A 24,596-nucleotide genomic window follows, 5' to 3' on the forward strand; every position below is an offset into this window, starting at 1 on the left:
CAAGAAACCAAGCTCATCTTGCTGGCGTGTTGTATAAATCTCGGACTGAAGGTGAACCACAGATCACATCAATCTCCTCTCCTGCTGCATCAGTGGATGGAACTTCATTAAAAGGTAAAGGTAAAGGTTCCCCCGCACATGCCTGCTAGTCGTTTCTGACTAGGGGCCGGTGCTCATCTCCGTTTCAAAGCCGAAGAACCAGCGCTTGTCCGAGGACGTCTCCGTGGTCATGTGGCCGGCATGACTAGACGCCAAAGGCGCACGGAACGCTGTTACCTTCCCACCGGAGTGGTCCCTATTTTTCTACTTGCATTTTTACGTGCTTTCGAACTGCTAGGTTGGCAGAAGCTGGGACGAGTAACAGGCGCTCACTCTGCTACGCGGCACTCGGGATTCGACCCGCCAAACTGCCGACCTTCCGATCGACAAGCTCAGCGTCCTAACCCACTGAGCCACTGTGTCCCTTATGGAACTTCATTAATTCAGCCCAATAACAAAACGTATATTTTGTATATTCTAGAGACCAATTCCATATCATTTGTTGAGCTCAATTCAAATCCAAGCGTACAGAAATCTAATCCACAATTCTCTGATTTCAAAAGTAGATTAAAAATGCACAACAGAACTGTCCTGGAAAAACAACCACGACAACAGCAGCAATTTGAGCACCGTAGCATTTTAAAATCTCTTTGGCTCCACCTTCCTGACACAGTCTGCCATTCTTCTCTGCAGACTAAGCTCACCAAATGAATCTTGGAAAATAGGAAAGCGAGTGTTGCCCCTTATAATAGATACTCTGCTTAAATTTGCACCCTCGCCAAATGCAAATCCATTTCAGCCCACAGAACTCTGCCGCTGTTGCTGTGCTCTTTAATTATCATACAGTAAGATAGAACGTGTGTCTCTGAATTGGGAATGCGATTAGCCCAAACAGAGTGAAGTTCATTCAGGAAAGCAGCAGTCCTGGCCTCAGGAAATCCTGCAGCTTAATTGAAAAAAAAAGCACCAGTAAGAGAAGCATACTTGCTAAATTTAAATTTGGCACAAAGCTGCCACAAAGAAGAGGGAGTCAAGCTATCCTCCGAAGCACCAGAAGGCAAGACAAGAAGCAGCAGATGGAAACCAATCAAGGAGAGAAGCAACCTAGAAATAAAGAGAAATTCCCTGACAGTGAGAACAATCAATCAGAGGAACTGCTTGCCTCTAGAAGTTGTGAATGCTCTGAAGGTTTTTAAGAAGAGACTGGACAGCCATTTGTCTGAAATGGTATAGGGTTTTCTGCCTGAGCAGGGGGTTGGACTAGATGACCTCCAAGGTCCCTTCCAGTTCTATTCTATTCTATTCTATTCTATTCTATTCTATTCTATTCTATTCTATTCTATTCTATTCTATTCTATTCTATTCTATTATCTCTACATTGTATTGTATTGTATTGTATTGTATTCCATTCCATTCCATATTTTCTATTCTATTCTATTCTATTCTATTCTATTCTATTCTATTCTATTCTATTCTATTCTATTCTATTCTATTCTATTCTATTCTATTCTATTCTCCATTCCATTCCTTATTCTATTCTATTCTATTCTATTCTATTCTATTCTATTCTATTCTATTCTATTCTATTCTATTCTATTCTATTCTATTATCTCTACATTGTATTGTATTGTATTCTATTCTATTCCATTCCATATTTTCTATTCTATTCTATTCTATTCTATTCCTATTCTATTCTATTCTATTCTATTCTATTCTATTCTATTCTATTCTATTATCTCTACATTGTATTGTATTGTATTGTATTCTATTCCATTCCATTCCATATTTTCTATTCTATTCTATTCTATTCTATTCTATTCTATTCTATTCTATTCTATTCTATTCTATTCTATTCTATTCTATTCTCCATTCCATTCCTTATTCTATTCTATTCTATTCTATTCTATTCTATTCTATTCTATTCTATTCTATTCTATTCTATTCTATTCTATTCTATTCTATTCTATTCTATTCTCCATTCCATTCCTTATTCTATTCTATTCTATTCTATTCTATTCTATTCTATTCTATTCTATTCTATTCTATTCTATTCTATTCTCCATTCCATTCCTTATTCTATTCTATTCTATTCTATTCTATTCTATTCTATTCTATTCTATTCTATTCCATTCCATATTTTCTATTCTATTCTATTCCATTCTATTCTATTCCTACTCTAACTGTAACCCTAACTCTAACTCTACTATATTCTAAATTGCCTATTGAGCATGGAGCCCAATGGGTCTGAGACTGCAGGGAGGAAACAAAATTCAAGTGAAAACAGATTTCTTTCTGAAGGGAACATGGATACTTGTCTGGCAGCCTAGTTAACTGAAGACGGGGGCTCCACTCTTCAGATCTGGCCTCAGTTTTAACCAGCAGCCATTTTTACTCCTCATAAAGAACAGCATCTACCTCACAAGGTGGTTTGTTCTGCTCCCTCTAAGCAACCGCAGAGAGAGAAGCTGGGCGCGGCCTTCCCAAAATGCCCATTTCTCTTCCACAGAACGAGCCCTCATTGGCCTTTGAAGAGAAGGTGAGAAGGAACCACCAGAAGTCCGTGATTCTGGCTGGCCGGAGGTTGCTTCCTCCAGCCAGGATGACTTGGCCCCCTTGCCCTTCCTCGGCGGATCGGCTTTCCAAGCGGAAGGACATCCATGTCTCACGTTCTCCCTTGGTTTTTCTAAGTATGTCGCTAAAGATAAATTTTTAATCGTCATTTAAATACATTTTCCATTCTCCGGTCTTTGCAAGGTTTCACTGTCTCGCAGGAAGGGCATGGAACAAAGCCAGACTGTACCCTTCTTCCTGGGGGCCAACCAAGGCTAGCTTTAATATTAATCAGGCTCAACTCCCAACCCATTTCTCTGTTGTCCCAGGACTTTATGCCGGGAAGCTTCAATAGCTATCCCAGTTCATGACTGGGGGTGGGTGGGTGGGTGAGCGGGAGGTTAGAAATGTTTAATTTAATTTTAATTTAATTTAATAACATTTATATACCGCCCTTCTCCCTGAGGACTCAGGGCGGTTCACAGGGCAGAATAAAATAACCAATACAAACATTAAAAACAGATTAAACAATTGCCCTAGTTAAAAACAATATAATACAACGCTAAAAACCCCCAGAACAATTAAAAAACAAAAAATAAAACAACCCCAACACTCCCCCTCAGGCTAGGCCGGCTTGTACAAACAAAAATGTCTTGAGATCGCGGCGAAAGGAGCGAAGATCGGGCGCCATCCGGAGCTCTACCGGTAGCTGATTCCACAGCTCCGGAGCGCCCACAGAGAAGGATCTCCCCCTGGGGGCCACCAATCGACACTCTCTGATCGGTGGCACCCTGAGGAGGCCCTCTCTGTGGGAACGCACAGGGCGCAGGGAGCTTGATGCCGGCAGCAGATGTTCCCTAAGGTACTCCGGGCCCATGCCATGGAGTGCTTTGAATACCGTTACCAGTACCTTGAATCTCACCCGGAAGACAACTGGCAACCAATGCAGCTCACGGAGCAGAGGTGTAACGTGGGAGTATCGGGAGACTCCCAACACCACTCTCGCGGCTGCATTCTGTACCAGTTGGAGCTTCCGAGTGGTCCTCAAGGGCAGCCCCATGTAGAGAGCGTTGCAGTAGTCCAGACGAGAGGACACGAGCGCATGAGTGACCGTGCACAGATCATCCCGGCTAAGATAGGGCCGCAACTGACGCACCAGGCGAACCTGTGCAAAGGCCCCCCTAGTCACGGCTCCTATATGATCTTCCAAGGTGAGCCGTGAATCTAGGAGGACCCCCAAGTTGCGAGCCCTATCTACGGGGGGTAATAGTTCACCCCCCATAGTTAGAGATGGAATATCCGAATAAACCCGGGATGAAGATATGCAAAGCCACTCAGTCTTGTCGGGGTTGAGCTGGAGTCTGTTCCTCCCCATCCAGACCCGAACCGCCTCCAGGCAACGGGACATCACGTCGAGGGCATCACTGGGGTGGTTTGGGGTCGAAAAGAAAAGTTGGGTATCATCAGCGTACTGATGATACCCAACTCCAAAGCCACGAATGATCTCACCCAGCGGCTTCATATAGATGTTGAACAGGAGAGGCGAGAGGACCGACCCCTGAGGAACTCCACAAATGAGAGACCTCGCGGTCGACCTCTGTCCCCCTGCCAACACCGACTGCGAACGTCCCAAGAGATAGGAGGAGAACCACCGTAAAACCGTGCCTCCCACTCCCAATCCCCTGAGACGCCGCAGCAAGATACCATGGTCGATGGTATCGAAAGCCGCCGAGAGGTCTAATAGGACTAGGACAGAGGAATGCCCCCTGTCCCGAGCCCTCCAGAGATCATTCACCAGCGCGACCAATGCCGTCTCCGTGCTGTGCCCGGGCCTGAAACCCGATTGGTACGGGTCTAGATAATCCGCTTCATCCAGGACCAAAGGGAGCTGATGCGCCACCACACTCTCAACAACCTTCGCAAGAAAGCGAAGGTTGGAGACAGGACGAAAGTTATTCAATACAGCAGGGTCCAGGGCAGGCTTCTTGAGGAGAGGCCTCACCACCGCCTCCTTCAAGACGGCGGGGAAGATACCCTCACTCAAAGAAGCCGATATAACTGCCTGGAACCAGCTGCGTGTCCTCTCCCGGGCTGCATAAACCAGCCAGGAAGGGCACGGGTCCAATAAACATGTGGTGGTGCTCAGCCTCCCCATGATCCTGTCCACTTCCTCCGGAGTCACAGAATCAAACTCCTCCCAGATGATATCGACAAGACCACCCGTGTCCTGATCGTCAGACTCTGCCCAGTCAGAGTCCAAACCGGTCCGAATCCGAGCGATTTTGTCCGACAGATGTTGGTTAAACTCCTCGGCACGGCCCTGCAAGGGATCCTCCCTCACCTCCTGATTTAGGAGGGAGCGAGTCACCCTAAACAGGGCGGCCGGGCGATTATCTGCGGACGCGATAAGGGTGGCGAAGTGGTTAGACCTCGCCTCCCTTATCGCAGCGAGATAAGACCTAATGTAGGCTCTTAGTCGCAATCGGTCGGATTCGGATCGGCTGGACCTCCAACCGCTCTCTAGGCCCCGTCTCCGACGCTTCATCTCCCGAAGCTCCGCAGAGAACCATGGAGCTCGACGGGATCTGCACCGGGTCAGGGGCCGCAGGGGTACAACTCGATCAAGAGCCTCAGTGGCCGTCCTTTCCCAGGCTTCCACTAAGGCATCTGCCGAGCTGTGAGCAAGGGAGGCAGGTGGGGACCCCAGAGCTGTCTGGAACCTCTGGGGATCCATTAAGCGTCTGGGGCGGTACCATTTAATTGGTTCCAAACACCCACGGCGGGGGGTGGCAAAACGGAAGACCAGCCGCAGGAGATGATGATCGGTCCATGACAGGGGCATAATAATTGGAGAGCCCCCACCAAGATCATCTAACCACTGTCCAGATAAAAAAACTAGGTCAAGGGTGTGGCCTCCCTCATGAGTCGGTCCCGAAATTACCTGCGTCAGGTCCATGGCCGTCATGGAAGCCATGAACTCCCGGGCCAACTCAGATGATCCTCCCAGCGATGGTAGGTTGAAATCCCCCAAAACTATAAGTTTCGGGAACTCAACCACCAGCGCAGAGAGGACATCGAGCAGCTCAGGCAGGGCTGCTGCTGCATGACTAGGCGAAAGGTACACCAGCAGCAAGCCCAACTGCGCACCAGGGCCGCATCTCAAAAAGAGAGACTCACACCCGACTATCTGAGGAACAGTGGCCTCCCGCGGACACAAGGTCTCCCTCATAACAACAGCCACACCCCCACCCCTACCCTGAGCCCGAGGCCGGTGCAGGAGGCCAGAAAGAGAAGAGACCAGCTCTGCTGTTTCAGGAGGCAACTGGACTTCCTTGTTTTTCTTTGAAGAGGTTTCGCTTCTCATCCGAGAAGCTTCTTCCGCTCTGACTGGATGGCGGGGAATGGAAGGATTTATACTCCTTGCAGACTGCTGGTCCTTTGCCTTTTTTGAAGAGTGTCGTTGAGGCCGCTCGGAGGTTTATCTGCGTCCTCTAGGCCGGCTCCAAGTGGCCTCAACGACTCTCTGAAAGAATGCAAATTCTTTTAGCGGGTTATGGGACAGTCAGAGAAGGGGTGCTATTTTGAAGAGAGGCAAGTACCCCCATCTCAGAAGGTGGACAAAGCGCCCCCCTCCCTTTATCTTCTAAGAGTCCCTGGGGGGATCCGCTGTACCTGCAGATACCAGAGACTTTGCCGAACCTACAGATTTTGCTTGATGCTAATGCTTCCCTTCAATTCCAAAAAAAAAAAAAAAGAGGGAGAAGGAATTTAAGGGGGCATCCAAGATTCTGTTGGGAGTTGCACGCTCACCCTGCAAATGTTCTAGCCCCCAGATTCGCTTTATGACCTATCCTTCATCAAATCCCAAGATGCCACAACTCAACCGCCCTGTATAAAAGTAAACCACCCTCCTTCTCTTATCTCTCTTCTGGATTTATTGGTAAGACCGGCACTCCTGGCAATTTCCGCAGCAATTATCTGGTGAACAGCGACATGAAAGAGGTGAAGAAAGAAATCCCTTACAAAGCATTTCACCCTCAGCCTGTATTGTTGCAACCCAAATGGAAACCCCATTTCCCCGTTTACTTCAGCTTCCACGTTGGTTCCATTTTCCTCATGCAGAAGCGTTAATCACGAGCTTGCAACTATAAAGTTCAGCCCCTATTAATGGAACTACACAAGCGTCAACAACAACAAAAAATGAAGCGGTTTCGCCCCTTGCATGCTTCACTGGGGAAGGAAGAGGGGGGAGCAAGTGTTAAAAACTGGGTCAAACATGTAACACAACAGGGCCAGGGTTTCACAGCTTGATTTTTAACACATACAGTGTGGTAAACATGATTATGAGTCATTTCTTCCATTAACCCCTCAAATCGCTGTAACGTCCCGAATATATGGACTGACATGCAAGATGGCATTGTAATTATAGAATACAAGTTAAGCACAATGTATAACAAAAAGAATGTCAAGTTACAAAGATTGCTTGCGCTAGCACTGCCATGCTGCTTCTAGCTGTCAACTTGCCACGGCCAACATTGCCACAGCCAACTTGCCACAAACAACTTGCCACAGCCAACGTTGTCATGGCCAACTCACCATGGCCAACTTGACACAGCCAACCTGCCCTGGAAGAACTTGCTGCGGGACAATTTAACTATTATATTTAATTATTCTGTTTTGCTATTTAATTATTCATTCTGTCCCTCCTTTTGCATCCTTTCCTTAATGATTCTAGTCCACCATTCCTTTGATAAAGTGAGTTGTCCCATGGTGAGTTGACCACGGAGCATTGCCCTAGACTCAACTAGCGATGGGCCCGGGGAACAGAGTAGGAGAGCCCAAAGTATGGATTTCAGCTCCAGTGGCCTGGCTTTTGATTGCAATTGTTCTTTGTGTTCGACTTTCTCTGGTTTGTTATAAAACACCCTGCATCACAGTGTTCGAGGCAGGTGGTCATATAAGTTAATAAAATAAAAATAGGTGTGTGTACCTTTGGTTTTTAACCTGTTTAAAAGCAGCCTCCATGTTACCTTCCAAAGCAAGGTATCCTGCATTTTGGATTACTAACTCTATACTGCCCAATCCGGAATCACGTACACCTTGCAAATCTGGAGCCAGTGAAGGCAGCCTGAAAACACTTCACTTTCAGCATTCATAATATCCCTGGCAGTAAGCAAAGCAATTCTGCTCGTTCTAATGAGAAACCTGGAAATATTCAGAGAGCACCCTTCAAAAGGTTCCCATTTTGTCACGGATCCCCAAAACACTTTTTGACGTTTTAAGAATTGATTCTCTTTTGTGGCTGACCTACTTAAGATTCTCTTCCGCTTTTCAAAATTCAGGCCATGCTGAATTTTACAAGAGACAATAAATATTCAAGATCTGCGATTGTGGGCCAGGCCTTTTGAAGTCTACAAACAGGGACAACAATGCAAGGTTAGGTGAAGGGGCTGTGGGCCTTATTTGCGTATCACAAAATCCACATCCCTGTGTTAAGGAACGATGGGGGGGGGTCTCTCCCCCCTCATTCTTCTCCTCCCTAGAAAAAATTAGAACCATGTAACTTACAGGGTTTTTTTTTGGGGAGGGGGGGGTTGTTGTTGTTTAAAAAAAGAAAAATGTACACAGTTCCACAGACCTCATTTAAGCCAAATGCACCCTAAAAGTCTCCTTGGAAAGCCTTGAGCACCGAGTTCACTCTGGATGGCTGCAGAGATGCACCCGCAGAATTGTGCACCCCTTATATATGATGCTAACATTTTGCTTTGACTTTTATTCCCCATTGGGCTCAGCACCTTTTACTGCTCTCTGCACCTGACGAAGCCAGCAGCCATGCCCCCTTTCCCAACCAGGCACGCTCCTCCGTCATCACGTGTGCATGTTTTTAAAAAACGAAAACCAACCCAGGGCCTTTCCAGCATCACCTACGTTGGGCTGAACTGATCATGCAGCAAGAACTACACCACACACACATACACATACACACACACACCCAAGCACCAGCCGGAAGGGGAAGGGACCCCGGAGAAACGAAGGCGGCGGCGTCTGTGGGGAGGATCCACAAAGGCCCAACTAACCCTTCTTAATTTTATTCAGGCAGCCGGAGTTGCAGAAGGAGCGGACCGATCCCGTCTCCCAACAGCTCCTATTCTTCATGCCCGCTGCTGGAGGGCCCTGGCAGAAGCCGAGGCTAGGGACATGGCTGGGAGTCTCTTGGACAATCAAAGCAAGCCAGAGAGCAGGAATGTGGAGGAAAGATCCTCATTTAGCAGCAAAAAGGGCTGCTGATGCTGCGGGCACGTTCTTCTTCTTCCCCATTACAGACGCTGGACCTAGGTTGAGCTCTCCAAAGGCTGAGCCCCATGGATCTTTCCCGGCAACCCCCACTTCGGGGTGAACAAGGCAACACTTAACTCCCTCCGCGCTGGCGAGGCCGGCAGGGTCTCCGCCGACAAGGGAGGAAAACCGGCACGGAAACCGCCTACTCGGTGTGGCGGCTTTAATGCTGCTGCTTCGGTCGGGAAAGCCACCGGCAGCCCAGGATGAGAGCATTAGCCGGAAAGGTGATGTGAACAGGCTCCTGTCCCTTTAAATCCTTATGTGCAGGAAATTCTGCATCAGAGCTTTAACCCTTCCTTGCCTCTGGGCCCTGCAACAGCATTGCCCAGATTTTAGCAGCTTTCAAAGGACTTGAAAATGGAAGGCCGGGTCATCTCAAAGAAAAAAAAGAAGGAATTAACTGGGCAGAATGTGCACCCTGGGACTTTACGGAGGCCTTTTTCAACCTGCTCTTTAGAAATGCTAGAGTCTGCACCTCCACAACGGCCAATGCCTCCGTGGGGCAAGCTTTCGCCCTGATTTTACCTTGAGAGAAAGTAGAAAGGCAAGGTATTATGGACAGTCCTCGGCTTACGGCCACAAGTGAGCCCAGGTTTTCTGTTGCCAAGGGAGACATTTGTTAAGTGAGTTTTGCCTCATTGGACGACCTTGCTTGACACAGTTGTTACGGGAATCACTGCCGCTGTTCAGTTAGTGACACGGCTGTTAAGTCAGTCTGGCTTCCCCCGTTGACGTGGCTTGTCGGAAGGTGGCAAAGGGGAATCACGTGACACACACACACCCCCGGGAGACTGCACAAACCGTCCTAAAGGCGGGTCAGTCGCCAAGCGTCCGAATTTTGATCATGTGACCCTGAGGAGGTTACCCTGGTCGTAAGTGTGGAAAAAAAAGGTTGTAAGTCCCTGTTCCGCCCAGTGCCGTTGAAACTTCAAACGGTCGCTTACGTGGACTGCTGTAAATGCAGGACTACCTGTACAGAGGGGTCCCACTTGGGCCCTGCTTGCTTTTCAAGATGCACACAACGTGGTTGTGATGGGAGAAAACGGAAACAAGGCAGAGGAAGACTACCAAAGGTTCACTGATTTTAAGGGCGCGCGAGAAAATACTGTATTTTGGAGAAGGCTGATTTTTTTAAAAAAACACACAAATCTGGTACTTTTCTTCAGCCTGATGCTCTCTTTGGTCACAAGCAGTCCTATATAAACAGCCAGCGGCCTTTACTCGCCCACGCACCGGTGATGTTACCTAGCCTGGTAATGAAACATCTGCAAGAACTTCACAAGACGCCCAACTGGTTCGCCTCTGAGTTTTTAACTTTCCAGCTCTTTGGTTTCAGAGAACAGTGGGACAAAAGCGAAAAGAGGAGCAGGCACACACAAACAACACTCTGCAAACTTCAAAGTGAGTTTCTCAGCCTCTTTAACAGAAAGCATTGTGTTCTCTCAGGAACACAACTTAGTCTGTTCCCAAGTCTGCAGGGAAGGAATGAAGGAAGCAGAGGGGGGAAACCTAATCTCGCATTCCTCTCCCTACAGTCATCTGGGGCTCATTCAGGAACTAATTATAAAATCATCAATATGTATGTTCGTTATTAATAAATACTAATAAAAGCACAGCCACATGGAGCCTAGGGTAACTTCACAGCTTTGCTTAATATTAACAGAAACCAAATAGCCGTAGCACCCCATCGTTCTGCCGCAGCAAGTGATATAAGCAAAAAGAACATCACCACCCAATATTATGTTCAATTATTGCCTTTATCTTTCTACATTTTTACTTACATTCCTTAGGCCTCATCTCCCACCAGCTTCACGCAGACATTACATTTGCTAAGGAAAAAAAGCAGTCAGGCGCCAGAAGCAGAAGGAAGAAGGAAAGCCATGTATTTTGACTGGTCCAGATAAATCTCAATCAGCAAATCTATTATAACATATCTTCCTTGTTTATCTGCTTCTATTAACTCCGCTGTCATAGTATTCTTGACATAAATAACCACTCCATTCTTCTTATTCATTGCAGAGGCAATAAATTGTGTACCCAATCTAGAGTTCAATAAGTACTTTTGATCCATAGCTCTAATATGTGTTTCTTGCAAGCAAATAACATCAGTCTTAAATTGTTTTAAATATTGAAAGATTTTCTTTCTCTAAATCTCAACACTCCTAAATATATGACAGACGCATGCAAAGCCATCAGTATTTCATAGTGATGTAAACTGGGGGGGGGGGGGGACTTTCAAAAACTATGGAACACCTTGCTTCAAATCCCCAAAACAATGTTTCAAAGAACCTCACTGTAGTTTAAAAAAAAAGAAAGAAATTTAGAAGATCACAAATGTCTTTAGTTTTCAGAAATAATATCAAGTTCCATTTGTATGCGGGGATGTACAGTCATTTTGCTAGTTTCTTGTATCCATTAATCTCTTGAAAACAGCAACAGAAGAGAACCGATATTTCTCAAGGGGCAACCAGCAAATGGCCTCCGGTATGCCCGGAAATGGAAAATGGGAAACAAAATCCGTGAATTACATTTACAGAAAAGGGTTTCTTCCCGGCAAAACTCACTTCCCAAGCCTTGTTTATTTTAACTTTTAGAAACTGCTGGAGTTAATAGTGGTGGTGGTGGTGGTGGGGAAAACATCACACACCCTGGACAGCCATTTGTCTGAAATGGTATCGGGTTTCCTGCCTTAGCAGGGGGTTGGACTAGATGACCTCCAAGGTCCCTTCCAACTTATTATTATTATTATACCCCCGTAACAAGAGCAAAAATCACATTATTTGGGAAAGACCGACAGCCATAAAAATCTACGGTGCCACTGCCACTTCTCCAAATACCCAACGCCCAACTCCGATCACAAACATCCTGAAATAAATTAAAAATAGTGTAAGCACCCTATCTCGCATTACCCTGACGTAACACTGTATTTCACCCTTTTTGCCCCAGTCACTGGGCGGAAGAAGAGTTTGTCTCTCTGTTTTTCCGATTCTGCCCATCACATCGGTCGTACTTGTGGGCTTCCCAAAGGCATGCGTTTGTCCCACGTACAAGCGCACACACACGCGCACACACACATATACCGTCCAGGCTCCAGCAAAATGAAAGGCCAGCCAGATGAAAATTGCCTCTTTTCTTTTCAGGAGGTCCAAGAAACAGTTTGACAATTACAGCCGTGGGAAGAGAGAGCAATATCGTTTCCGGCTCTTGGAGCTAACTAATTCCAGATTGCCCCTGCTTTGCACGCCTTCCTTCTCCAGGAAAGTCTGACCTCTGGGCATTGATCCTGAGCTGTAGGATTTCAAGGGCGGCTTTTAAAGCCATCTCATCTTAAAGGAAAGGGCATCCAGGGACAAGAACTACACAAGCTGTGAAGGATTCTTTCTTGACAGCCCAGCGGGGTGGGGGGGGCTTCTCCCTCCCCACCTGCTTTTTTGTTCCTTTTGGAAAGCTTTTGTAGCCAGTTCCTCTGACCCACCAGCCCAGCCCCCCCCCTCCCAGCCCTCCTCCCAAGCTTCTGACCTTGCCAGGTGATGGAGACCTCGCTGTGATGGGGCCGTAAGCAGAGGTGGCCCATAAGGTTAAGGCACATCTCCCCCATGGAGAGCTGGCAGGATGGGGGGGGGTGGCGGAGGGGTGGGGGCTAGGGGGCAGCTATAGCGCAGCCCTGCTTCCCTGATAGGTGGGGAGTAAATGCTTACTCAGAGGCACAGCCCAGGCTGAGCAGGGAGGCAGCGGGGGGGGGGGGAGTCGACATCCCCTGGGTGGGAAGGGGGAGAGAGATGAGGGTCTCTCAAGCGATGTGCATCTTATGCATCCCCTTCGCCTCGGATCTCGGGAAGCCAAACTTTGCACAGCCCCACCCTGATCTGAGCAGTCAGAGCTGCTTCCATGTTTAAAATAATGTCTTTGAATGAAAGAATCTCAAAGCAGCCAGGACTCATAAAAAATCATTAACCCTCTCCCCCCACCCCCACCCACGCTTCTCCACTTTATTCCAGCTGTGTTGTTTGCAAGGTGTGGCAAAAAAGCACCCAGGAGGGGGTGACCGCGATGAGAGAGAGGCGGTGAGCTTAAGCCTGGAATGCAAAAATCCAAGAGGGGGGGGCGAGGGAGGGAGAAAGAACGAAAGAACGAGGGAGCTGCATTTCTGCTGACTCTCATCCCTTTCCCAGGCGGGTCAAAGCTGAGCTGACCCACCCCCACCCACCCCTCTGTGCCCAACAGAAGGGTGCCCTTGTCCGTCCCCTGCTCCGCTTCGGAAGCAGAATGAGGAGGGGCAAAGAAGGGGCGGGGAGGGAACCGGCAGTGGGAAAAACCCCACTCTCTTTTGTTCTGGGAGAAGCTTTGCCAAGCACCACCAGCCCCCCTACTCACCACAGCATTCCTGCCTCGGTGGCCAGTGACAAAAAGGGCAACGCTTCGCACACTCCCAAACACAACCTGGAGTTACAGGTCTCCTCCTCCTCCTCCTCCTCCTCCTCCTCCTCCTCCTCCTCCTCCTCTTACTGGAATGCCTTCAGCGGGCTGACAAATCCAGGTGAAAAGGCGGCTCCGGTTCGAATCCGTTGGCTCGGGAGAGCAGCAGCAGCGCAGGCGAAGCGGCCCGGGCCGGCCAGCCGATCAGCACCCTGGACAGCGGCCAGGCGCAGTGCCCGGGCGACTTCCCAGCGGGGCTCCGCTGCCCCTCCCCCCCCCACACACACACCTGCTCTCCGTGGAAGAGCCACGCGCGATCCCCGGAGCGCCCCACGGGGCTGACGACTCGGCGGCCACGTCCTTAAAACCGCCCAGCTCCTCCGACCCACCCAGCGAAGGAACTGACCGGACCGTCTCTTCAGTGGGATGATGATGATGATGATGATGATGATGATGATGATGATGATGATGATGATGTTGATGATGATGATGATGATGATGATGATGATGATGATGATTAATTTTATTTTATTGAATTTATATACCGCCCATTATTATTATTATTATTATTATTATTATTATTATTATTATTATTATTATTATTATTATTATTTATGGCTTAATTGTCCCCACAATCGCCAATCTCCGGATAGATGTTACAAAGTGTAGTTAACCCTTAAGCTGGCGTGTCTATCTGCATTCTCTCGTTTACAAATATCTCAGTAAGATCTCCTCTAAGGGCAACCTTCATTAGGCCACAAAAGGTTGGGTATTTCTCCCCCCCCGAGGAGGGGTGGGTGACATACGATTATTATTATTTTTTTTAAATGATTTTGCAACCACGTTAAATCCTTAAAAGGCAGCTTCAACCGTTGGGCTCCAGCAGCAAATTTTATTAAATGGGATCCAATACTCTGTCCCACCCACCCACCCACCCCAAAAAACAGGGGGAAAAAACCCCCTCACCTAAGCCACCTAGTTAGCATAATGGTTCCATCTGTATTATTACTAATTAATCAAATCAACCGCTTCAATGAAAACCTGCAAAGAAAGCAGAGAAGCATAGAATCCAATCTTTCATACAGTCGATAGACCAGCATAGGAAACTGGGTGTGGTTGCATTTGCATCGCAGTTTCTTGAACTCATCGTCATAGCTAGGTTACCGATACGTTATATATGTGGTTTTCTAAAAAATCTCATTACTTTGTCCATTATCAGCATCCGTATAAAACTAAAATAAACGCAAGCAGACACGGAATCGAAAAACCTTCATTTTCTCACCTGTCTCCTGCCTTTTCAAAGAACCGTTCGGAGAGATTGTGCTCAGGAGAATCCCTGGGGTTGAGATCTAACGGCAGTCTGCCATTCAGCTCTTTGATCAGCAAGCAACATGCTTGAGTTAGCAAATGGGAGCAGAATCTGACCTCTATCGGACAGCAATTTATTAATTATTACCAAAATATCTATTGTTCTTAATAGCCACATCATATGAGGGGGGGGGGGTTACCTAAGAAACATAGCTATTCAGTTTAAGCAAGTACAGGATAAAATGCTCGCCTTTTTCAGCTTCACCTGTGCCCAATATCACCCAGAATAAGTAAAAAGCCACAGAATGAACAGTATTACATTTTACCGTTTGCTACTTTAGAATTAGGTTAATGCTTTTTATTAAAAATCGCCAAATTTTGTGTGTGTGTACACACACACACACACATAAATCAACAAGCCTGAGTGACTGTAAGAGAAGATTTGTGCCGGTCTATAATAGAAAAAAAAAAACTAAAGAGGTCAGTAGCAGCTTTTTTTGACTAACAAATTTTATTAAAAGGAAGAAGCCTTTATGGCTGCATCAGGCATCATCAGACTGTTTTGATCAAATCTGGGTGAGAATCGAAAAGGAAGAAAATCCGGGCGTGCTTCTTTAAAAAGATTTAAAGAGCTAGACTTTTTTTTTTAAGAAACATGTCTGAAAAATATATATATATCCTACTGCTGTTTCATCTCATTAGCACATCAAAGCCATATAGGCCATCAGAGTAATAATGCCACAGAATGGAAATAACAGCCCACCTCCCCTCTTAAAATACATTTAAAACCACATCCTATGTTTTTGCCATTGTTAAGGTAACTGCCAGAAACTCAGTTCAGACATTACAGTTAAACCAAGGAATGAGGCCTGTTTGGTCTGGTACCAATAAAGGAGAATAATTTGCAGCTCAGGATTGAATTGAGGGCTCCTGACCTTGCTCGTTTTCTTGCAGATGTGTCGTTAGCCAAACTAGGCAACATCATCAGGGCTAGTAAGGAGTTTATATTCTGGTGGCTTGCCCGTCAGTGTTGGGCGTGCTCTTAAGAGATTCTTTTGGTCTGGGTTCCGCACACTGTGGGAAGCTATTTATCTCCCGTGTCTTGTCAACTAGTCTCCTTTTGTACAGGTCTGCTAAGACAAGAACCAGCAAGCCACATCAAGGACGGTGAACTCGGCAAAGCCAGCCTGGCTGGGGAAGGAGACAAACACCCAGGAGGGACCACCCAAGGTTTTGCCTGCGTGTGACAGTTTTTATTAGCGTCTGCTCAGCGGGGCATCCCGCTTTCAGCACTCCTCTTAGGGATGGCTTCTTGATCAAGGAACAACGATGCGCATTAAACCAATTTCAACCGCCTCTCGGCTCAGCAGGGCTCCCAGAACCAACAACTGCAAGGTCTTTTAACGGGCTTCCCAGAGGGAGAAAGAAATGAAAACGCTGCAAAACCCGCTTGAGATGCCCAGAGCTGGCATTTGCAAATGAGGCTTTCCCCAAAAAATAATTTTACTGAAGGCGAGAGGGAAAAGCGAGTGCTAATCCCACCTTAGGCGCGAAAGCCGATTGGGTGACCGTGGGCATTCTTACTCCAGCCCACCTCGCAGGGCCATTGTTATAGGGGGAAATTGGAGGGAAGAATCTTAGGCGTACAGTAAAGTAATGTGAGAATGGTCTTTGGGGATGAGGGGAAGAGACGGTGCCCAGAAAACAATCAGGCAAGAGAGAGAGAGAGAGAAACCCCCAATGATTAATGGTAAGAGGAAGACCTTACGAAGGACCCACCCTAATTGATCAGGTGTTAAAAAGAGTTGGTGGAAATTTATACTTCCAGACTTGCAAGATTCTGTTAATGTAGCCTTAGAATACAAGTTCTGTTTGCTGTTGGGTTTACTGGGGAGGGATGACACTAGATGTGTTTGTTTGTTTTGTGTGTGTGTGTGTGTGTGTGTGTGTAGCTTGTACTGGAAGATGTTGAGACTTTGGAAAAAGTGCAAAGACGAGCAACTAAGATGATTTAAAGGCCTGGAGACAAAAACATATGAAGGACAGTTGCAGGAAATGTGTCGAGAAAAGGAGGAGCAGGGGTGACATGATAGCAGTCTTCCAGTATTTGAGGGGCTGCCCCAAAGAAGAGGGGGGGTCAAGCTATTCTCCAAAGCGCCTGAAGGCAGGACAAGAAACAATGGGTGGAAACTAATCAAGGAGAGAAGCAACTTGGAATTAAGGAGGAAGTCCCTAAACAATGAAAACAATTAACTAGTGGAACAGCTTGTAGTCAGAAGTTGTGAGCGCTCCATCAACGGAGGTTTTTAAGAAGAGACTGGACAGCCATTTGTCTCAAATTGTATAGGGTCTCCTGATTGAGCAGGGGGTTGGACTAGAAGGCCTCTGAGGTCCTTCAGCTCTATTCTGACTGACTGACTTATTGATTGATTGACTTTTTCATAGCTAACAAGAAGCTAAAGAGACAACTAACGGGGATTCTCGTACAGAATCTGTCTTGGAGAGGTGAAACTAAAGCCCTCAGCCTTTTCTTTATCAACTTTCATGCATTCTAATGACTTAATGTGCTTTTGACCCTTCTGATGAAACAATTCCCCCCCCCCACCCCTCCAACTCCCAGAAATTAAAATGGCTCAGAACAGGAGCCGCCAGAAATTATGGCATGGGCAGACAAAAGTATTAAAACACGCATGCCTTTCTATTTCCACAAACAGAAACACAACAGCGCCACCCTGTGCCTACCCAGATTTTGATTTACGCTACACAAAGACAAACAATCGCCATGGGATCTACTCAGGACATTTTTATATATATTAGATTCTTTAAAATCCTGGCCCCAAGAAACTGCAAATCCAACCGCGCGCTTATAGAACCCGTCCTGCTTATAAGACGGCGTTATGACTTTGAAAGGTCACTAACTACGGTTCCGAGTTGAGGACTAGCCACACTAGCAGGACATGAGCTTGCCAGAAGGCTTACAGCCCCGCCCCCTCCGCGCATGCATGCATGCACATCTACCTGACTGGTTGCTCCTGATTCGGATAGCCCTGGCCTTAGCCAGCTCCAGGGCTGTGACCCAGCGCTGCCGTTCCACTTCCGAGCTGGCTTTCAAGTGGTAGGTCCTTCCCCCGTTGGAAAGAAGAATATTGCAAGAATCCTCGGTGTCAATGTGAGCCATGGACAGGTTGATGGTTCCCCGGCAGGTGTGGGCCATTTCTGCTTGAGTCCTGCAAAAGTATCAAAGAAAGAGTAAGAAAAACTTTCCAGCAGTTAATATGGCAAGATACAACTCTCCCAATTATACTTTTTGCAGCCTTTGTGGGGGGGGGGCAATATTGCACAGGGAAAATCTTTTTCCCCAAGATTTGGGATCCAGAAATGGGACTCCTCAAATGCTGGTTTGGTTTCGTGGCGAACTCCTACGTTGTCTCTTTGGGAACTGTGGAGCGTTGTTGTTTTTTTTCCTTTAAATCTTTCCAGACTCACAGATGCTCAGAGAGGAGATTTAAATATTTCTTGCCGAAATGCTTTTATGCCTCAGAGTAATGCAGGTAGGCCTTGACTTACGACAACAACTGAACCCCAAATTTCTGTTGTTAAGGGAGACATTTGTTAAGTGACTTTTGCCCCCATTCTACGACCTTTCCTGCCACAGTTAAGGGAATCCCAGCAATTGATGAGTTAGTAACTCGGTCGTTAAGTGGAATCGGTCTTCTCCATGGACTCTGCTTGTCAGGTGGTTGCAAAAGGGGATCACGTGACCCTGGGGATGCCGCAAAGGTCATAAGTCTGAAAAATGGCCAGAAGCCGTTGTAACTTTCAACAGTCACAAAATGAGCTGTTGCGTGCTGAGGATTACCTGTATTGGTTATGCCTTTTGTTTCCAGCCAGAACAGTAAACAATATGCTTTGATGGACAAAGGCAGGCTCGCTTGTCACTCACTACAGATGCTAGATCTACCCATCAGAGGCTGTTAGCCCAGTGTTTCAACATTGGCAACTAGAAGATATGTGGACTTCAATTCCCAGAATCCCTCAGACGACCGTAAGGCCATTCTGGGGCTTGCAGTCCAATTCTTAAAAGTTGCCAAAGTTGAGAAAAGATGGTTCTTATTTGTTGGCTCTGCGTGAGTCCCTTCCCATCTCTCCTCTCCTTGCTGCAAAGGGTTTAATGATCAAGTAGGATGTCTGGGCAAATTTAATGGGATTTCAGCATCTCCCCAAGTAGCAGGATTTCAATTTGGCTTCCTCCAATTAGCAGCTGCCTGTGCTAGAAAAAAAATATCTTTCCGTTTAAATTTTTCCAATAAGAAAGAGCTTTAAGTCAATCCTGGCTGTTCTTGAAGGCCAGTTTTGCAATATTCCCTATAACTGAGGTCTTTGGGTGGAAGGTCTCCTGCTGCTTGCTTCATTATCCTATTTCTGCAAGGCATGGGAAGCCGGGGCAAAAAAAAAATCACTCCTCAAACTGCTATAAAATCAATTCCCTTCTGTCGTCTACAAGGGGGTGGGGGACGATCCCAGGGCAACTGAGGGACTTTATGGCTGATTCTAGGAAGAAACCTACGTTAAGCTAAAAACCATACAAACCACAATCCAGTTTAAAATGTTTTATGGACAAGGCCCGTGAATCAACAGACAGCCTGAAGAGAGCTTTTTGCAGTTAATTTTTTTTTAAAAAAAAGCTCACATGATTTAATCAGGGGTATTTCCAAAATGCATCAAGTTAAATTTGCTATCAAGAGGAGGAGGAGGAAGAGGCATCAGCGTCTTAAACATGCATTTGAGATGGAGAAAAGAACCAAGCTTTGCTGACAACGGCATTCACAACTCACTCACAATGGAGCATTAAAGTGACCGGAAGCAGTCAAAGCCTCTTTTGTTCATCTCTCAGGCCTTCTCTTTCTAAAAAAATCAGCGGAGAAGCAGCCTTGTTGCAAAGCTGAGCACCTCCATCATCTTTATTTCCCACAATGCCTCTGTGCCCCAGACAGAAATTAAAAATGCCCTGCAAATTAAAAATGCCCACACTCATGTCAACCTTGAGCTACAAATATTCTCCTTTATTACTCCTTCAAATACCTGTTTCTATAAGTGCCAGATGTTCTACAGGCAGTCCTGAATGATTAGCTATAGGCTTATATACCACTTCACAGTCCTTTACAGCCCTCTCTAAGGGGTTTACAGAGTCAGTACATTGCCCCCAACAATCCGGGTCTTCATTTTATCAACCCTGGAAGGAGAGAAGGCTGAGTAAACCTTGAGCCGGTCAAGATCAAACTGCTGGCAGTCGGCAGAATTAGCCTGCAATTCTGCATTCTAGCCACTGCGCCAGCATGGCTCCCATACTTGCCTATAAACTCGCCAAAGAGTGGGTTAAATGGTTAAAAACAAAATGGGAACTTGAATAAGATTAATTAGCTTTTTCGACAACTCTGGCAGGATGCAAACCTCTGACGGCTGGAAAGTAAGGACTTTAATTATTTAGTAGCATAGGTTTGCAATATCTTTCTGTGCCCCTGACACTGGGAACTGAACGCTGACAGTTATTCGCACTCACAAAGGCAAGGAGACCTTATTTTGCTAATGCACTTGATTACATAAAAGCGATCGTGTGCGCATTTTAGAACGAAGCTACAAAATAAGGCCGGAGCAGTCGAGTCCCATTAGTATTAACGATCAAGCTTTCTGACGGGGCAAAAAAAACCAAAAACGAATAGGAATTCAAATTAGCCAAATCACGTGCAGATATGGAGCAAACCACAACAGAAAGAGCTCAGAAACATATTTCTCCTATGAAGCACGTGATTAAGAACATTTCCATTTTGTGGGTATGTAAGCTTTTTGCTTTGCATTACGCAAGCAAAAGAAACGGACACTTTTGCAACATTTGAAAATACCGCTTTCCAGCAAATTTGTCCTTTGTCAGGAATCTGCACTCCTGCTGTTTCAATCTTTTAACAGTTTTCCTGCTTTTTATGTTTTTTTATTGTGATTTTTTTTTCATTATTTGCTGTACTCTTTCTTTTTTTTTTTTTAACTTTGCCGCTCCACAGATTCAGCTTTGTGAAGATGGGCAAAACCAATTTAACAGCCAGCCAACTGTAGCCAACCTCTCAAGGATTTATTCCCGAGAGAGAAATAACAGACTGGACTCAAAAAACACAATGCCTTTTAAAAAGTCCCAAACCAGAAAGAGTTGGTTCAACTCATTAACACAGACCCATGGAAAGATGTTTTTGGAAGTCCCAGGGAACAAGATCAGACAATTGCAGAATGCAAATTTTTCTGTTCTGTTTTCTAAGCTGCTTTGATGTCCCCAAGACTACTATAAAAGACCCCGAGAAAATATTAAATTAGAAAAGATTTTTTTACAGGAGCGCAATTTAATTTTCATTTCCTTCCTAGGAATTCCAACCAGATTATACGCGTGTCAAACACTAGTTATATCATCCTGGAGCGCGGAAAGCTTGCGAGATGTTCTGTATTTTTATTTTATTTTTTTCATTAATGGATCCAAAGCCCTGTTTTATCCTGAAGTGTGGGGGGGGGGGGGGAAATGTTCCTTCGGCCCTATGATTTATAAGTTTACACAACTGTAAGAAATGTTTTATTTATTTTCAAAAAAAATCTATTAACTCCACTCACAGGTAGGAAAGTTGCCTGGTAAAGTCTTAAATGTTTGTGGTTTTTTTTTGTAATGCCTTCAAGTCAAACTTAACCCCCAACCAGTTCTTCTTTCTGCCTCTTTCCTTGATTCCTTCAAACCTTAAGCCAGAGACACCAAGAGTGGGAGCATATGCAAAGGTGCTTTTAAGCCCGACTGGATTTGGGACAGAAGACAAAATGCTTGCTCCCTTTGCGTTCCTGTCTTCCAGCAACTGGTATTTCAGACTGTTAAAGAGTACAACACGTAGGGCATACATATTTCATGTGCCGCCGTTCTTAAGTGCCCTTGGCACTCACAGCAGCTGGGACACAGCTAATAAACTGGATCCACCAAGGAACTTCGCCCATCGCATCCATCTGCACACACAGGCCTTGCTAGAGGAACTGAGTAGCAGACAATATGTAGGGGTACAAAACTGCCTACAAGATATGTAGACAAAAGCCTCCTTGGGGAAAAAAACCCCTTGCTAGGGGTTAGAGACAAGGGGGAGGCTTGGGGAGGGGGGAGAGAGGAGGAATTTATGTCACCGGAACAGAAAGAGTGCAGCTCCAAGTAAATAAATATTTGGAAGCTTTCAATGCATTACAATGGAGGGCAGCTACCGTAATACGCTTTGCAGCAGAGCAAGACCAACTTTACCGCAATCTCCATAGTATTCCAGCACCCCAAACATCCTTCAGCTACTCAATAGGGTGCGCTTTGGACTACAGTTCCCATCATTTCCCAACTGTACCGCCAATTGTTCCCCAGCATCCAGATGCTCTACCTATCTGTGGGGTTAAGGATGATGGGAGCTGCAGTTTTATGGTTGGCGGAATTGCAGACCAGAAAGGTAGGCTGGGGAACGGTAGGATTTGTAGTCCAAGACTTGTGGCACTGGGGGCGATCTGGCACGCAGGCTCTGGATGCCCCAGTGTTGCAGCAGGAAAACGGGCAGGAAGGGGACGGAGCCCTGGAATCCAGCCCATCTGAAGCGGAGAACAGCCTCCCTAGGCTAGCTGTGGATGATGGGAGATGTCCCCCATACCTTCCAAGTGCAGCGAGGATGGGACCTGTAGTCCAAGCCCTCTCGGGTGCCCCGTCCACACTGAGGGGACGATGGGAGCAGAAGTCTGCCAAGCTGGGACCACGGGAGCTGAGGCCAGCACCCTGGGAGGGGATGATGGGAGCAGAAGTCTTCCAAGCTGGGACCACGGCAGCTGAGGCCAGCACCCTGGGAGGGGACGATGGGAGCAGAAGTCTTCCAAGCTGGGACCACGGCAGCTGAGGCCAGCACCCTGGGAGGGGACGATGGGAGCAGAAGTCTGCCAAGCTGGGACCACGGGAGCTGAGGCCAGCACCCTGGGAGGGGACGATGGGAGCAGAAGTCTGCCAAGCTGGGACCACGGCAGCTGAGGCCAGCACCCTGGGAGGGGACGATGGGAGCAGAAGTCTGCCAAGCTGGGACCACGGGAGCTGAGGCCAGCACCCTGGGAGGGGACGATGGGAGCAGAAGTCTGCCAAGCTGGGACCACGGCAGCTGAGGCCAGCACCCTGGGAGGGGACGATGGGAGCAGAAGTCTGCCAAGCTGGGACCACGGGAGCTGAGGCCAGCACCCTGGCTTCAGGGGACGATGGGAGCAGAAGTCTGCCAAGCTGGGACCACGGGAGCTGAGGCCAGCACCCTGGGAGGGGACGATGGGAGCAGAAGTCTGCCAAGCTGGGACCACGGGAGCTGAGGCCAGCACCCTGGCTTCAGGGGACGATGGGAGCTGAAGTCCAAACACCCCCAAGTCAGCCAGCGAGCTGCGCACGGGCCCCCCAAGCCGGGAGGGCAACCCCTGGCAGCGGCGGGGGAGCATGGGCGCGGGCGTACCTGTAGTAGCTGAGCAGCCCGTTGCTGAGCACGAACCAGCGGCGCTGGTAGCCCTTCAGGTAGTTGGTCCACTTGAAGAGCCAGCCCTTGTAGGTGTCCGCCGCGGCGGCGGCGGCGGGGCAGCTCTCCCCGGCCAGGCTCATGCTGGCGGCGGCGGCGGCGGCTCGCAGGCCAGGCAGGGCAGCCAGACCAGCCCGCGGGCGCTGCACAGCCGAGCGAGCGCCCTGCCCATCGGCGCCGTCGCCAGGGCTGGGGAGGGGGGGGCTGGGGGGGCGGGAGGCACGTGACCCAGGACACGCCCCCTACGCCCCCTCCTCCTCCCCCCTCCGCCGCTGGAGTCCGCTTTCAGCCCGGCCGGACTCCAACTCCCGGCGTCCCCTCAGCCAGCCGGGCCGTTGCGGGAATCTTGGGAGTTGAAGTCCGGCGGCTGGAGGAAGGCGGGCGCGCCTGGGAGCTGAAGAAGCTTCTTGGATGAGGAGCGAAACGTCTTCAAAGGGGGGGGGCGAGAGAAAAGAAAAGAAAAAAAGCACCTTTGGGCTGCAAATCTCTCCTTGCCTCGCCGGAAAGGGAGAGCGTGGCGGACGCCCAGCCCACGGCTTCCTCACTCGCCTTCCAGTGGGGGTGGGGAAAAGGTCAGGCATCTCCTCGTGGTCTCCCTTCCCAGGACTAAGCAGACCTGACCCCGCTTGAGTTTTTCAGCCAAAGCAGGGCTCTCCAAACAGGGCGACTTTTTTAAAAAAAATTCCATTTATATCCCACCCTTCTCCGAAGACTCAAGGGCGGCTTACAAGCTTAGCAGTAGCCTTCATTCTATTTTTATTTATTTATTTTATTTTAATTCCATTTATATCCCGCCCTTCTCCGAAGACTCAGGGCGGCTTACAAGCTTAGCAGTAGCCTTCATTCTATGTATATGCCTGCTTATTAGGGCTTTCACACACCCCCAAGCGGCATTATTACAAAGTCAGCTTAATTGCCCCCAACAATCTGGGTCCTCATTATGATTTCCAGGCTGAAAAGAGCGGTCGGTGTCACTCAGTGACCGCTTTACTTTAAGCACCACGTTGCCGGTCCTGGTTGTCGTCGTCGCTCAACGAGGACCGCCTGTCTATTTGAGCGGCTTCTTCGTGGGGCTGACCTTGAAGACCATGCAGAAGCTGCAGCAGGCTCTGAATGTGGTGGGGTGGACGCTGCGTGGGGCACCCCACTTTCGATCCCGCCGATTGACCGGCTGCGTTGCTGGCCGGCCGGTTTTGAGTGCCTTGCAAGATGCTGGTTCTCCTCTTCTAAGCACAGGGCCTGGCAGGCAGAGATACCGCTTATCTCCCATTTTTCTGCCCATCTCCTGCCCTCAGGAAGGTATGTGCCCTCTGGGTCCGGCTGATTAAACTTCCCAACATTACTGCAAGTGGAATACTG

The 24,596-nt window shown here is 47.7% G+C and overlaps 1 protein-coding gene across 1 annotated transcript in view; it reads right to left on the bottom strand.

The window, feature by feature from the left end:
- The window catches only part of OSBP2 (oxysterol binding protein 2), a gene marked incomplete at its 5' end in the record, with an annotated part of 46,000 nt that extends 22,591 nt beyond the window's left edge, over positions 1-23,409 (bottom strand). The window contains 3 exon segments of the mRNA XM_083373452.1: positions 17,671-17,879; positions 23,178-23,319; positions 23,322-23,409. Of these exon segments, the coding sequence (XP_083229578.1) occupies positions 17,671-17,879; positions 23,178-23,319; positions 23,322-23,409 (439 nt within the window).
- Positions 23,410-24,596: the final 1,187 nt, after the last annotated feature.

Source organism: Vipera ursinii (assembly GCF_947247035.1).
Source record: "Vipera ursinii genome assembly, chromosome: 14".
Taxonomy (NCBI): Eukaryota; Metazoa; Chordata; class Lepidosauria; order Squamata; family Viperidae; genus Vipera; species Vipera ursinii.